Source organism: Schistocerca gregaria, chromosome 4, assembly GCF_023897955.1.
Source record: "Schistocerca gregaria isolate iqSchGreg1 chromosome 4, iqSchGreg1.2, whole genome shotgun sequence".
Lineage (NCBI taxonomy): Eukaryota > Metazoa > Arthropoda > Insecta > Orthoptera > Acrididae > Schistocerca > Schistocerca gregaria.
This window is the reverse complement of record NC_064923.1, coordinates 614,490,158-614,505,612: the sequence shown is the minus strand read 5'-3', so window position 1 is coordinate 614,505,612 and position 15,455 is coordinate 614,490,158. Positions and strand designations below refer to the sequence as shown.

The following is a 15,455-nucleotide window of genomic DNA, read 5'->3' as shown; positions in this document are numbered from 1 at the left end:
TACTAAATGTCTTCTTCCAAAGCTGTTTCACAGAGGAAGAGTGCACTGTGCTTCCTTCTCTAGATTGTCGCACAGTTGTCAAAATGGTAGATATCAAAATAGACGACAGAGGGTTAGAGAAACAATTAAAATCGCTCAAAAGAGGAAAGGCCGCTGGTCCTGATGGGATACCAGTTCGATTTTACACAGAGTACGCGAAGGAACTTGCCCCCCTTCTTGGAGCGGTGTACCGTAGGTCTCTAGAAGAGCGTAGCGTTCCAAAGGATTGGAAAAGGGCACAGGTCATCCCCGTTTTCAAGAAGGGATGTCGAACAGATGTGCAGAACTATAGACCTATATCTCTGACGTCGATCAGTTGTAGAATTTTGGAACACGTATTATGTTCGAGTATAATGTCTTTTCAGGAGACTAGAAATCTACTGGAATGAGATTTTCACTCTGCAGCGGAGTGTGCGCTGATATGAAACTTCCTGGCAGATTAATCTGCCAGGAAGTTTCATATCAGCGCACACTCCGCTGCAGAGTGAAAATCTTATTCTGGAAACATCCCCCAGGCTGTGGCTAAGCCATGTCTGCGCAATATCCTTTCTTTCAGGAGTGCTAGTTCTGCAAGTTTCGCAGGAGAGCTTCTGTAAAGTTTGGACGGTAGTAGACGGATACTGGCAGAAGTAAAGCTGTGAGTACCGGGCGTGAGTCGTGCTTCGGTAGCTCAGATGGTAGAGTGCTTGCCCGCGAAAGGCAAAGGTCCTGAGTTCGAGTCTCGGTCGGGCACACAGTTTTAATCTGCTAGGAAGTTTTAGAAATCTACTCTTTAGGAATCAGCATGGGTTTAGAAGAAGACGGTCGTGTGAAACCCAGCTCGCGCTATTCGTCCACGAGACTCAGAGGGCCTTAGACACGGGTTCACAGGTAGATGCCGTGTTTCTTGACTTCCGCAAGGCGTTTGACACAGTTCCCCACAGTCGTTTAATGAACAAAGTAAGAGCATACGGACTATCAGATCAATTGTGTGATTGGATTGAGGAGTTCCTAGATAACAGAACGCAGCATGTCATTCTCAATGAAGAGAAGTCTTCCGAAGTAAGAGTGATTTCAGGTGTGCCGCAGGGGAGTGTCATAGGACCGTTGGTATTCACAATATACATAAATGACCTGGTGGATGACATCGGAAGTTCACTGAGGCTTTTTGCAGATGATGCTGTGGTGTATCGAGAGGTTGCGACAATGGAAAATTGTACTGATATGCAGGAGGATCTGCAGTGAATTGACGCATGGTGCACGGAATGGCAATTGAATCTCAATGTAGACAAGTGTAATGTGATGTGAATACATAGAAAGATAGGTCCCTTATCATTTAGCTACAAAATAGCAGGTCAGCAACTGGAAGCAGTTAATTCCACAAATTATCTGGGAGTACGCATTAGGAGTGATTTAAAATGGAATGATCATATAAAGTTGATCGTCGATAAAGCAGATGCCAGACTGAGATTCATTGGAAGAATCCTAAGGAAATGCAATCCGACAACAAAGGAAATAGGTTACAGTACGCTTGTTCGCCCACTGCTTGAATACTGCTCAGCAGTGTGGGATCCACACCAGATAGGGTTGATAGAAGAGATAGAGAAGATCCAACGGAGAGCAGCGTGCTTCGTTACAGGATCATTTAGAAATCGCGAAAGCGTTACGGAGATGATAGATAAACTCCAGTGGAAGACTCTGCAGGAGAGACGCTCAGTAGCTCGGTACGGGCTTTTGTTAAAGTTTTGAGAATATACCTTCACCGAAGAGTCAAGCAGTATATTGCTCCCTCCTTCGTATATCTCGCGAAGAGACCATGAGGATAAAATCAGAGAGATTAGAGCCCACACAGAAGCATACCGACAATCCTTCTTTCCACGTACAATACGAGACTGGAATAGAAGGGAGAACCGATAGAGGTACTCAGGGTACCCTCCGCCACACACCGTCAGGTGGCTTGCGGAGTATGGATGTAGATGTAGATGTACCACCATCTACTCCAGTCTGGTCACTAGCATCACCTATCACCTATCACCAAAGGCTACCTGTGAAACTAATCATTTCATCTACAACCTAAGTTGCAACCAGCAGAGAAACAGCTGGACCACTCTGTCGCTGAGCACACCGCCCACCATGACATTCTTCATTTCAATGACTACTTCACATCCTGTGCCATCTGGATTTTTCTCACCAGCTTTTCTCAATTGTGCAGGTGGGATCCCTCCCCCTGCAATATATCCTACATTCCCAATACCCCCTGGGCCTCAACATTCATTAGTCATTGTCCGTACCCATCAGCCCCTTCCCTGTTCCCACTCCAGCACTACACAGCCCTCTATTCCACCAAAGCACTCAGTCAATATACTTATCTCCTTTTCCACTAATCCTCCTCTCTCCCCAGTCCACTGCCTAACCTTTCAACTGCACTTAGCTGCCCTACCCTCTCTCCACCTCATCCCCACATGCTCCCACTAGCAGCACTTCACTGTTCCCCATCCCTATCCTGCTCTCCCTCCCCCTCCTCACCAAAGCCTCCTCCTTACCCCCACCTGGTTGTCTCTCACATCACGCACTATTGCTCAGAGTCTGGCTTCAGTTGCCAGAAACTGTGGTCATGTGTGTGTTGCTGCACTTGTGTGATAGCATATGTGTGTATGTGTGTGTGTGTGTGTGTGTGTGTGTGTGTGTGTGTGTGTGTGTGTGTGTCATCTTTTTTTGACAAAGGCCTTGTTGGCCAAAAGCTCACTTTGTGACAATATTTTTGTTATGCCTATCTGCAGCTCAGCGTCTCTGCTATAGGGCGAGTAGCAGCTATCATTTTCATAACACTGTTACAGCCCATCCTTGACTTTCCATTGTCTGATTTTTCATCAGCTTTTGTGTGAATGGTTGAACAATGATTTTATATTAGTAGCTTCATTTGTAATAAAAGCATAAATACAAACTAATTATTGCTACTGTTAGTATGAGAGAAAGTACTGAATAGAAAACCACATTTACTGTAAAAATGAAACAATTAAAATAATTAAAAGAAGCACTCCTGGAAGGAGCTGTCATAAATATTTACAAATAAAATGAAGGTTTCATAGTCTCCTGGACTACATCTATCTGGATACAGAATATATTCTGGACAGGTACTATGCAAACAAGTTATGGATGATGGCCTAATGCTATGAACATCCATATTTACTGCAATCAGATTTTAAATTTCTTTATACTGTGATGCCACAGCAGACGGGTATGGCACAGGCTCATAGATTTTATCTTGCATTGTGAGCAGAAACGTTGGCAGCCTACAAAATAAGGATAATATTGTGGAGGCATTCTTATAATATTTCATTATATACAGCTGTGCACTGCTCTGTTGGAATAGCACTCCTGGAGACCTGCAATGCAAGGCATCAAGTATGACTGCAGAATGTGCAACACCTGATACTGATTTGTCATAGTCAGTAATATTATTACTAGAAGAGTAGGAGTGACAATGAGCCTTATGTAATGGAAATCCTGAGCTGGAATAATATAAGTGGGGTATTTGACTGTACCTTACAGTTCTTTCCAGCTGCTGCTCTGTGTAATAACAGCATCCCATAAGAGTAAACCACTTGCGCCTTTGCCTGATACTGTTCATACCTAAGGTACTTAGGCTATGCACAGCTCTGTTTAAAAAGATTAGCTCATTGTAGCCAATGTAGGGTAGAGCTATATATATATGTTTTCATGTCCCATGGCTAATTCTAATTCACTGCAAATAATAACCTGTAGCTGTAGTCCTGCAGTCAAACAGTCTATGCATTGGCTTAAATTTTGAATTAATAAAATACACAGAAATACAAAATAAAAGTTAAATGATTAATTTAATAATAAAGGTTCTGTTCTAATGCCTGTAATTGATTTAGATGACAGAATTATGTTGAATAAAGTTTATTCAAGAAAGGACATCTCAAATAAATGGGAAATGGTCCTATAATATTCAGTTGAAATGAACAGAAAATACTCTTACCAAATGCAGTAAAGTTACAAAATGTGGGAAATGAGATTGGTAGCAAAGTTCCCAAACTAAATAGTCATCAAAGACTAATGAGAACTAAGTCCATTTCATGACCATGATACACAAAAGATTCAACAGCTAAAAATATTTCAGCATTCAGCAAGATGATTCGAAAATTAACACATGCAGTGCAAACAATAGTAGTTCATACTCTGTCTATTCTCAGCTCCATAAATCAAGAGGCAAAAGTTAGAATCCTACTATGGGGCACATTCAGTCCTCTCAAAATATAAAGTCACTTCAGAAGTTCAGAGTATTATAGTGGCTGTTCACCACCCAGAAAAGATCACCTATATGACTGAGTCACTCATGTCAGTCTAGAAGGGTCTGCTTTCTTCCAGAACTCGACACCGCATGTCCAGAATTGCTCCCTTTAGCTCTTCACTCAAGAAGATCCAGTCTCCATTTGACTCCCATAGTCCCACTACTATCTGCTTTACCATTGGCTTAAAGCCATCCCCACCAAAAATACATCGTCCTTAAGCTCTATAGACATGATTTGATTCAGGGTGACCACTTCCCAGACTAAACTAATATATTAAAACAACATTTTAAAAAAGAAATGTCTTAAACATTTAGTTACATGCAGATCATTTACAATAAATATAAGCAATAATTCACACTCAGATCATTTACATTAATCATAAGTAACAGTCGGTTCAAAAAATAAATGATCAGTATTCTTGCACAAATGCACTCACATTAAATAACTGCAGATTATTACTAAATATTATTTAAACAGTTATTTAATGCCTTCTTCACAGAAGTATCTTTCGATTCTCTTTTCAATCATGGTGTCCGCTAATACATGTGGTTGACCACTTTTAAACTAGCACAGCTTTTTAATAGTACTTGCAATCAGCACTTAAATAATGTTACTGGCAAAATAGTAAACTGTTCATTAAGTAAAAACACAAGAATGACAATATGTGAGGTGTTCATACTCTATTCATTAGCTGTGCAAATGTGGAGAATACAATGTTGTGGCAAACATTTGGGTAATAAAAAAGATATAGGAGACATGATCAATCAATAAATAAAGTAGATATAGATATGTATCTTTCAGTGATGATAGCTACAGTGCAATGCTATAATCTGTGATGTCATTTGTTGAAATTGCATGAAGCAATTAAAAGTTGTTAATTCAGAGGCTCATTGTGTAAATGTTTATTCACTGTGGAACATTAACTTCTATAGTTTTAAAGATATTGAAATATTGTTGTGAGATTTGATGTGCTTTTTTATAAGACTGTAAATGTTTTCATATTTGCATTAATATTTAAAGTGAGTTACTGTCAAATCTTAAAGAGCTGTAACTTAGCCAAATTTAAGATTGCGTGAATCTCTGCCATTTCTTGGAAGAGCTGTCCAAATTCCAGGTTTAGGGATTTACCCTATTTCTAGCCTTGTCACAGCAACTGCATTTACTCATACCTGTCACCTTGCCAGAAGCAATCAGCTGATGCAGCATGCTCTGAGCCTTTGGGCCCATCAGCATTCAGCCGTAGATGAAATACACTTCATCTCATAGCAGTTCTAGGCAGCTGATTAGCTCGCATCTTTGCTGTACTCCATACAACTATTGAGCAAACTTTACATATAATGTACAGTTTCAGTGAGGAGTTTTATGAGGGCTATAAACCTTGTGACATCATGTTTTGTTTTTGAAAGTAGGGCACTGAGTGAGGCAGCATAGCAGCTAAGACACTGAGCACACATTCCAGAGTAGTAGGTTTCAAATTATTGTCCAACCATTCAAAGCTGAATGTCAGAACGATTACTTTCAAAAGGGCATAGATGCTTTCCATGCATCCTTGTCCAAACAAGAATGTGTTTCATTTGTAATGGCAGTCACATCAACAGGACATTAAATCCTAAACTTCTAGAAGCAATACAAGATACTAGGTCCAGCACATTGTGCTGAGCTGTTATCAGCCCTTACATCTCTTCTCAATGTAGCCTCTGTTGTATAATGGTCTCCCAAGCATTCACTACAATATTGTGGTTTGAGTGTTGTTGCAAAGAAAATAAAGATGATTTCAGAAGACAGGAGACCTTTGGATGGGCACATACACAACTATAGCAAGTGTCCAGATACAAACTGTATTCACATTAAAGACACCTGTCACAACTGAATGTATTATTTGAGACCATTACTTCAAATGATGCCATACTGTATATCTCACGGTGATCATCTCATGATAGGGTGTCAAACTTCTGGTATATTAGTCAGGGTGACCATTGAGCAGTTTCCACAGTTACTCCCTAACAGTACTAGTGGCACAAAATGACTGAGTACTCAGTAGTGGGCACTGTATATACTGCAGATGTATTTTATGTCTCACATAGCAGGGTTTCTAGTAGCACTACGTCAACAGTATAGTGTGTACATGTATGCACTCAGATGTCACAAAATGTTTCCACAGTCTACCATACTTCCTAGTTTCTCGACAGCAGAGTGCATATAGGAGCACCAGAAATACTATTTGCAGCAACCTTCATAGTACCCAGCATCTAATGGCCTAGTTACATACAAACAATTACATGAAAAGGATGTATTGCTACTCACAATGAAAGGATTGCCATACATTTAAGCTTTAAGCCAAAAGGCCTTCTTCTGAAGTAGAAAACACACACACATTCACACATGCATGGCCACTTTCTCTGGCTGCTGTGTCCAAACACATGGCCAGTGACAGTGGACAAGTGTGAGTTGTGTGTATTTTTTCTACTTTGGAAGAAGGCATTTTGGCCAAAAGCTTAAATATATAGCAGACTTTTTGTTGCACCTACTTGTGACTCAACATTTCCTCTATATGGCAAGTAGCAACCTAATTCTCTCCATAATATTGTTGTTATCCTGTCCTGGACTTTCCACTGTTTAATCACATAAAATGTAGTTAGAAATAGCATCAGGTACCAACAAAAAATGCAAATTTTCATGCCCAGAAAAATCATGTTCCAACTCAATGTAGAGTCAACCCAACAGCTTTTTGTTCAAGGCACAAACATTCCTTACTAAAATAATCATTACCTGTGACTTTTAATCATTTGCTTGTGTCAATGTCTTATGTCCCATACATAAAGTTAGAACTGATTTTGATCATTACTTCTGAGTGTGTGGTTTTGTTTTCAGAACAGAGTACATTTAGGCTGTGATAGTGATTACCTTCACACATTCAATTGAACTTAATTCTAATTATCACTCCATGCAAAATATTTCACTGGATATGAGATACCTTTGTCATACTGAGTTCAATAAAGAACTCAGATAAAAAAAATCCCAAAAGACACAATTCCTGTTGTAGTAGGTCGTTTTGATAGTGGAGGCTGAGATTTGATTCCTTCAGATTCTTCACAGTATTTGCTTTTATCACCACCTCAAAATGAACATTGGTAGTTTAAAATAATTTCTATTAAAAAACAAGGTATGCCCAGAAAGAAAGTACCATTTCATTCTGCCATGACCCAGACAGTGTCTCTGATCTGCACATTTGCCGTATTCTTTCTGATTCACTGTCTTTCCACAAATGCCATTATGGCCACACTGCACTGTGTTTACATTAGTTAGTGGTTGTTCAAAATGTTTAAGAGAATCTCTGAGCCCACCAACTGTGAAGTGCATTCTGCTATATGCTTTTTGATTGCAAAGAATGTTACACCAGCTTAAATACATCATCAACCTGTACAGATCTATGGTGAAAATGTAGTGACTAATGGAATGGTGAGAAAGTAGGTGAGACAATTCAATGATGGATAAACCAATTTACATGATGAAGCATGGAGTGGGTGGTCTTCTGTTGTCAATGATGGATTGGTTGAGAAAGTGAAGAGAAAATTTGTGGCAACTGACACTTCACAATAAGGATATTTCCTGCTGGGTTTCCAAAAATTTCAAAAACTGTTTTGTATGAGATTGTCACAAATTGCTAAAATTTTTGCAAACTATGTTCCTGTTGGGTTCTGAAAATGCTTATGTATGTCCACAAAATAGATGACACGCCAATGCTTTGACATTTCTTACCAAATACAGTAATGAGGGAGTTGAATTCTTAAATAGAGTTGTGACCAGTGATGAAACTTGGGATTTCATGTCACTCCAGAGTCAAAACAATAGTGACCTCCAAAAAACAAAAAATCAACTCAATGTTTTCAGCACAAATAACTGTGTGCTCAAATAATTGTTTACACTGTGTTCTGGGACAGACATGGCATTCTATTTGTTAAATTCCTTCCCAGAGGTGTAACCATCAATGTGGTATGATATTGTAAAACACTGAGAAAACTTTGACATGCAATTCAAAACAAAAGGCACCGAATGCTCAGTCAAGGCACGGAGTTGTTTCGTGACAAAATACATCCCCATTCTGTTGGTGTCACTCAAAACCCTGTTCAACAATTTGATTCAATTTGATTGTGAGTAGTTAGATCAGTCATCATACAGACTTGATCTCACACTTAATGGTACTTACTTCCCAGACATGCCCTGTATTTTGAAAACACAGCCAACATGAAACAGTTCTCACAAATTCATATAGATACATACATTGATCAATGAACACTCACTCATAAATACTGGGGATCAATCCATGCACAGAGTGTGAGAAAAATGACAATACATATAGAGAAATGTTTTCTATTCATAACAGAATAGTAAGATGGTGTTCATAATTAAAAAAAAAATGAGGATAATAAGTTGAAAAATTATCTTCCTAAACAATATCCAGAGCTGACTAAGAAAATTGCAACTAATATGTGACTTACAAAAACTTATGTAGGTGACATTCTTACAAGTACAGGTTTTGTAAAACCAAATATAGTTTGTAAATGTTGAAGTCTGCTTATAAGGACACTTTATTTGCCAAAATCACAATTGCTTGTACAGTGATGACTAGTTTCAGCAAATTTGAATTGCTGTGTTCAAATCTGGAAGTATATGAAGTGTCAGCTACAGGTAAATATTCGACTTGAATATGTAATATAGGATAACAGAGAAGGAAGAAAAGAAATTAAATACCACGTCAGTACAAGCAGTAGGATCCACAATGGCCATTGCATGTAGGAAAATTGTCATAATCAATAATAACGTTACTGTAAGACAAAAAACAGGTGTCTATGTAGAAAAATATCCCGTTATAAATAAAATAATACAAGGTGTGTTTGTAACTGTCATACCTCACAGTGAAGGTAATACTTTACACATTCCATGTCAATTAGAGAGATAAAATGTACATCAATTGTTACAAGTTGCAGATAGCAAGTACATCTAGACAGTACCATGTTAGACAACACAGCCCAATTGACAGTTGGAGGAAGACTGGCATACAGCTTGCAAAGTACTAGAGTCTGACACTTGGTAGCAATGTACTTTACTCTAAAATATTTTCATATATAAAGTAATATGCATACAAGTGCATATATATCATTAAAATCTGCTACGTAACAGTATACAGTGTTTTACAAAATTAAAAATGATATAATATTTCATACAGAAAATCATAAAATGTAAAATCATTATATAAGAGAACTGCACACTGAGAACAGTAGATAGCATAATATTATAACTTCTGGTAAATCATATTTTGGTAATCCATATGTGTTACTTAAACTATGTGAGATTACATTATTGACAAATACAATGAAATTTAAGGGGTATATACTGGAATGTATTCCTGAGGTTAGTTGTATATGAACCAACAGTCACTGTGAACAGTCTTAAACACTAAAAGTACATATTTTATGTCTTGGATTATTTAGCATCATATGTCATGAAATTAATTCTTTAATACCTTATGTTATGAAAACAATTTTTAAGGTCCACAGGTTTTTGTCGTATATTTTATTGTAAACTAAGATGCATGAACATTGGTACATTTCTGACATAATGTCAAATCTGTTGTATACTTTTCTATGTATCATTCCTATAATCTACCACATTACACAATAACGTCTAAATACTCCTTACAAACAATATTGTAATCTCAAATTATTATTTATATAACATTTAAAGTTTACCAAAATAAGATATATTGAAAGTTATAATTACATTTTATAATATTCTGTATGAGATATTACACCATTCTTAATTTTGTAAAACATTTTATACTGTTACAAATATGTTGAACGATATTATTTTTTCGTTCTTTTCTTTTTATACATGTAAGTTATATATAAACTGAATTACTTACAGACTGTGACAAAGACAAATTAATGAGTTGTTTTGTGGCAAGGATAGTGTGTTGATACTTCTGCATTAAAAAAGGAAAAAGAAATGTGATTTTCAATTTATTAATTCCCATATCTTCACCTGTTTGTTTTTATAAGTGGTAGCAGACAGACATATGATTAGATATATCATACCAGTATTGTTTAAAAATATTTATTTCAATCATACATTAAAAAATGTTAAAAAAAGTTATTAGGAAAGCAAAGTTTACTCATGCATTTGCAACAACCATACTTGTCTGCACATTATTTTGCCCACCACTGAGATACTGCATCAAGAGTTTTGGAGCAGACAAGAGGAATTTGCATGAGCAGCGAAGGAGCAATTGTGCATCAGGATTGTTAAAATAAGGACTATGCACAATGGAATTAATGTAAAACAGTATGCAACTTGTTTTATGAATATTGTTCTTTAGATGTATTGACACTGAAGGTCTTTTGATATTGGTTCAAGATATGTACACAGATTTATAAATTAACTTCCAATTTCTTTCAGCTATTCCTTCCCATCAATTTTTTTCCATTATTCAAGCAGCAATTATCAATCAGTTTCCATTATTTGCCCACCCACATATACCACTATTCAATTGTGACTGTTTAAAGGATGGTGCTCAGTGAAATATAAACAGACCTTTCAATTGCTGAGATAAAAAAATGAGATAAATGATTCATTTTATTGTTACAAAAAAATTAAGGAAACTTTTATTTGTTACATGTCTGTGAGATTGGGAGTAAGAAAAAGATTGAAGGAGCAAATTAAAATTAAATCCTGCCTACAAATAAGATGTGCCGGGAATGCTGATTTCTGTGAAAAAAGGTAGGAATCTGCTATACTCTATGTTTATATGGCCGTGCTTGGTGCCATCTCTCAGGAAGTAGATAATTTCATTTCCTTCAAATTAATATCTGTTATGGAAAGTGCATTTCTATGGAAAAGACAAAAATTTCTACAATTTCATCATTCTATAAGACTGTGTCAGATAATAATCAGGTTCATTAATGAATATGCAGCTAAATCTCCTTTAATTGAACAGTACAAATACACACAAAATTTCACTTCTGAAAAAAAATTTATTCATAATTTTGCTAAAAACAATTCACAATGGAGTCAAGGAAACGTCCATAGTTGAAAATTCATTACAAAATGCAATATGCCAAGATGTCAGAAATCCAAGCTTGGCAACAGTTGAAGGTAATGTGCCAACTCGTGAACTGGCCGATGGCAACAAAAACGAGGTTGGCATCCCACTATCAAAAAATGATGACACTTGTAATATAAATAATTGTGATGTCACTTTTAAGACAATGTCTTAGTTCTCACTGGGAAACATTTTTTCAAATAGTGAAACTGAAGGGCACAACAGCAAAAAGTCCTTTGATTACTTGCTCACAACACTGCCAACATAAGAACAGGAAACAGTTAGGAAAAAAATTTAGATCTCATGCAACAAATAACCCAACAGTTTACAAAACAACAGGAAAATGCAACACAACAACTTAAGGGTATAGGACGACATTTTACACAGCAAAATAAGGTATTTAATGATTTCAGGAATAGTATTAGTCAACAGTTCAGTGAGGTGAGCAAAACTATATGGACTGAATTATGTCATGAACTATCCAGGAAGTTGACAGAGCTAGCTAAACAACTGAAACAAGAAATAATTACTGACGTATCTCGCAATATCAATATGTTAATGGAAAGAGTATCATCCATAGCCAATAAACAGGAACAACTTGCAGGTGAGCTACAAAACCTTAGTGAAGCATACTCTCAAATTCAGGAGATGCGGTCTGAAGTGGATGTGTCAGTAAAAACTGTGACAGACACAGTCAGTGAGCTGCAAGATGTGTGCAAAAACTTACCTACAGTAGAACAAAAGTTAAGTCTAAGAGAAGACTAGTTAACTTTAGAGTCAAAATTTCCCAAAAAACAGACAGGTAAGATATGTGCAGACATAAAGAAAGTAACTGAAAAACCTGAAGCTGGGGTGCTGGATAAGGGCAGCACACTTGCTAAAATGGTAGTGTCAGAGTGAAAAATTTATGTGGATACAGTAGAAAAAGCTCTAAAAGAGAAAGAAAGTCAATTTCTAGGTCAAATAGATTCAGGTTTAAAGAAAGCAGGGGAAAGGTTATGAAGCAGTTTTGCTAAAACTACTGACATTCCAAAACAAGATTTGATAGAATACAAACCCATGCTTTTAGAGAAGTTAAGTACTTTCACTGGTTACCCACAATATTTGGGTTGCCTGTCGAAGGAAAATGAAGAAGGTTGCAGAATGTAGCAACACTTTCCGGCAACTGTACTTGTCGAGCAAGCAAAATTGCCATGCACTACCCCACAATTGAACAGAAACAAGCTTGTCATTGACAGAATGTCGTGTTTTCCAACATTATTTGCATATGAGGGATTAGTTAGGCATCAACAATTTCTGGTATTTATCTCTGAAGGGAAAAGAACAAACCCCATGGTCTTTATCAGGGCATTTTGAAATGTTTTACCTCATACCTGGACCAAAGCCCATAAAATTAGATTTGTTGTTGGATACACACAGGGTGACATTCTGCTATGGGCTATGAACATGGCGGAACATTGCCATTACCATGAATACTTTGAGAGAGCCTTTCTGGACAAATATTGGTCTAAGGCCATACAAGAGAGGCTGAGATGCAAAGTATTTAACCCAGCTGCATTCAATGGCTAACAAGGAAACTTAATGGGGCTTTTTTGAAAAATATTGGAATAAAACCAAATACTGGATGAACCTGGTATCTCAAGTAGAGTATCTCAAGTAGACGTGCTGAAAATTTTAAAGAGCTATCTTCCTGCCCACATTAGGCAAAAACTCATTACCATTACGAAACATGAAACTTAATACTTCCTACCTGTACTGGACTCAATAAATTTGATATACAAGGAGAGACCAGTGCAATCCAAGCCTATTAATACACAGACAGTACCACAGAGATTTACGGACCAACAAGGGTACAACAGATTCATAGTACCACACGGATGGCAACCTTACCACACACAGACCTTTGGTAACAGTAATCAGAATGGCAATGGAGAAAGCCATAAATTCAAGGGCGGATGTGAAAGAAATGGGCAAAAATTTGACAAAAACATCTCCAATGAGCAAGTTGCATATGGCTAGCTTGTACAATATGTACAGACACAAGCTACTGGAAATAATCAGCCAATCACTTGGCAAAAAACAAAACAATTCCAGACAGCTGAACAATCCACAGACAGTGGGATTTGGCCAGCAAAATAATGCACATATACCAATAATGCACAAAGGCAAAGAGAATTTCAGTTGAGAGCCTGACAGGAAACTAATTGGCATATTCAAATACCAACAGTTCATATAGTAGAAGTTACACCTAACCCAGACACTGATTCCATCACGACACAGAAAAACTTGAACCGGTCATGGTAGGCCCCCTTTCTGTAACCTGGGAGGAGAGTGGGAGCACGAGCTTGATCGACACTTGCTTTATCAGATACAATCCAGGTAGTGATGTGAAACATGATCTATATCAAAGTAATGAGAATACACAGAAAAACTTGACAGAGGGCAAAGTACAAGCTACTATTAAAGTCAAAATATTTGAACTTGATGTACTCATTGTGCTTGACACAGGTGCTACGACTAATTTGATGTCACAGGGATTCCTTCATGAAGTGAAGAAATGCAGGTGCAATGCCAGTGCAAAATTGCAAGGGACAAACTGCCACTGCTAAGAAATCAAAAGGACCCAAAATACAAACCATAATTCCAATCCAAATAGGACAGTTTTCTGTTCAATGCACTTTTTTGATAGTAGAGAAATTAATAGTGCATTGTTTAATCGGTATGGATACATTCAGGACAAATTGTACAAATTGATGTAGGGAAGGACCAATGTCATTTCACTGCAAATAACCAATTTTTTTTTCAATAGACCTAATCAGGGGAAGTACTAATAGATGCAAAACTGAAGTTACTCATGACATTGAGGTTCAATTGGTAAATCCCATGGTTATGTTTGTCAACACTTACAGTAATGAACAGTCGGCAGCAGAAGAGGTAAACGTAGACACAATAAACACAAAGGTAACTGAATTAAAGTGCTTGTCTCAAGAACAGCAAGTGGAACTCAGGGAGCTGATACTTGCTTATATACATGTATTTGAAAAAAACCAGGTATCATTAAGAATTTTGTGTACAAAATGGAAGAATATCCCCATGAAACTTTTTGCTCTATTTCATACCCACAGCTCTGGCCAAAGAGGGAAGCAGTAAGAAAAGAGATTAACAGGATGGTTGAATGGGGTGTAATACAATCATCATTTTCCCCTTATTATAGTCCTATTTTGGCCATGAGTAAGCCAGATGACAAGGTGCGCTTAGTCCTCAACACCCGTAACATTAATATGATTATTGTACCAGTCCAAGCATGTCCAGGCAATTTAGAGGAACAGGTTACGAAATTCTATGGTGCTAAATTTCTTACTATAATTGATCTCATATTAGCAAATAAGACTACATGGAGAAAGACAGAAGTATACTGCCTTCATATGTGGGGGCAAGAGCTTGAAATTTCAAGTATTACCATATGGACTGAACGTAAGTGCAGGTGAATTTATCTCTGCACTGGACAAAGTGCTAGGGCCTGAAGTTTTCAGTAAGGTAACAGTATGTGTGGATGACCTCTTAGTTGCTACACCCACTTGGGTAGAACACTTAAGATTAATTGAACAAGTTGTTAGTAACCTTCCCCATACATCAACTGGATTTCCACCAAATGAGCTGATGTTCAACTGCAAACAAGTAGATGAGTGGGAGAATCCTTCACCCAAAATACCAATAGCAGAATTATCGCTGGAGGATAAAATACAACAAACAATAATCAACCGTGAAATCTGGACTAAATATGGGAAAGGAATTTATAACAGAAAGCTGAAACATACAACACAATTTTATACAGGACACAACGTGTTACTTAGAACACATCCCAAATCCACAAAAATTGAAAAACTGAACTGTAAGTGGCAACTGCTATACACTGGACCATACTTAATTACTGTAATCTCCTAACCGGGAGCATACAGATTGATACACATGAACACAGGTAAAGACAAAAGGGCCTTTACCCACACAAAGACTTGAGAATG

At 37.3% G+C, this 15,455-nt stretch overlaps 1 protein-coding gene across 1 annotated transcript in view; it reads right to left on the bottom strand.

The window, feature by feature from the left end:
• The window catches only part of LOC126267834 (centromere-associated protein E-like), a 536,568-nt gene that overhangs the window by 160,266 nt on the left and 360,847 nt on the right, over nt 1–15,455 (bottom strand). Inside the window, exon 15 of the mRNA XM_049973138.1 lies at nt 7,309–7,449. Coding sequence (XP_049829095.1) covers nt 7,309–7,449 — 141 coding nt within the window. The remainder of the gene's footprint in view (nt 1–7,308; nt 7,450–15,455) is intronic.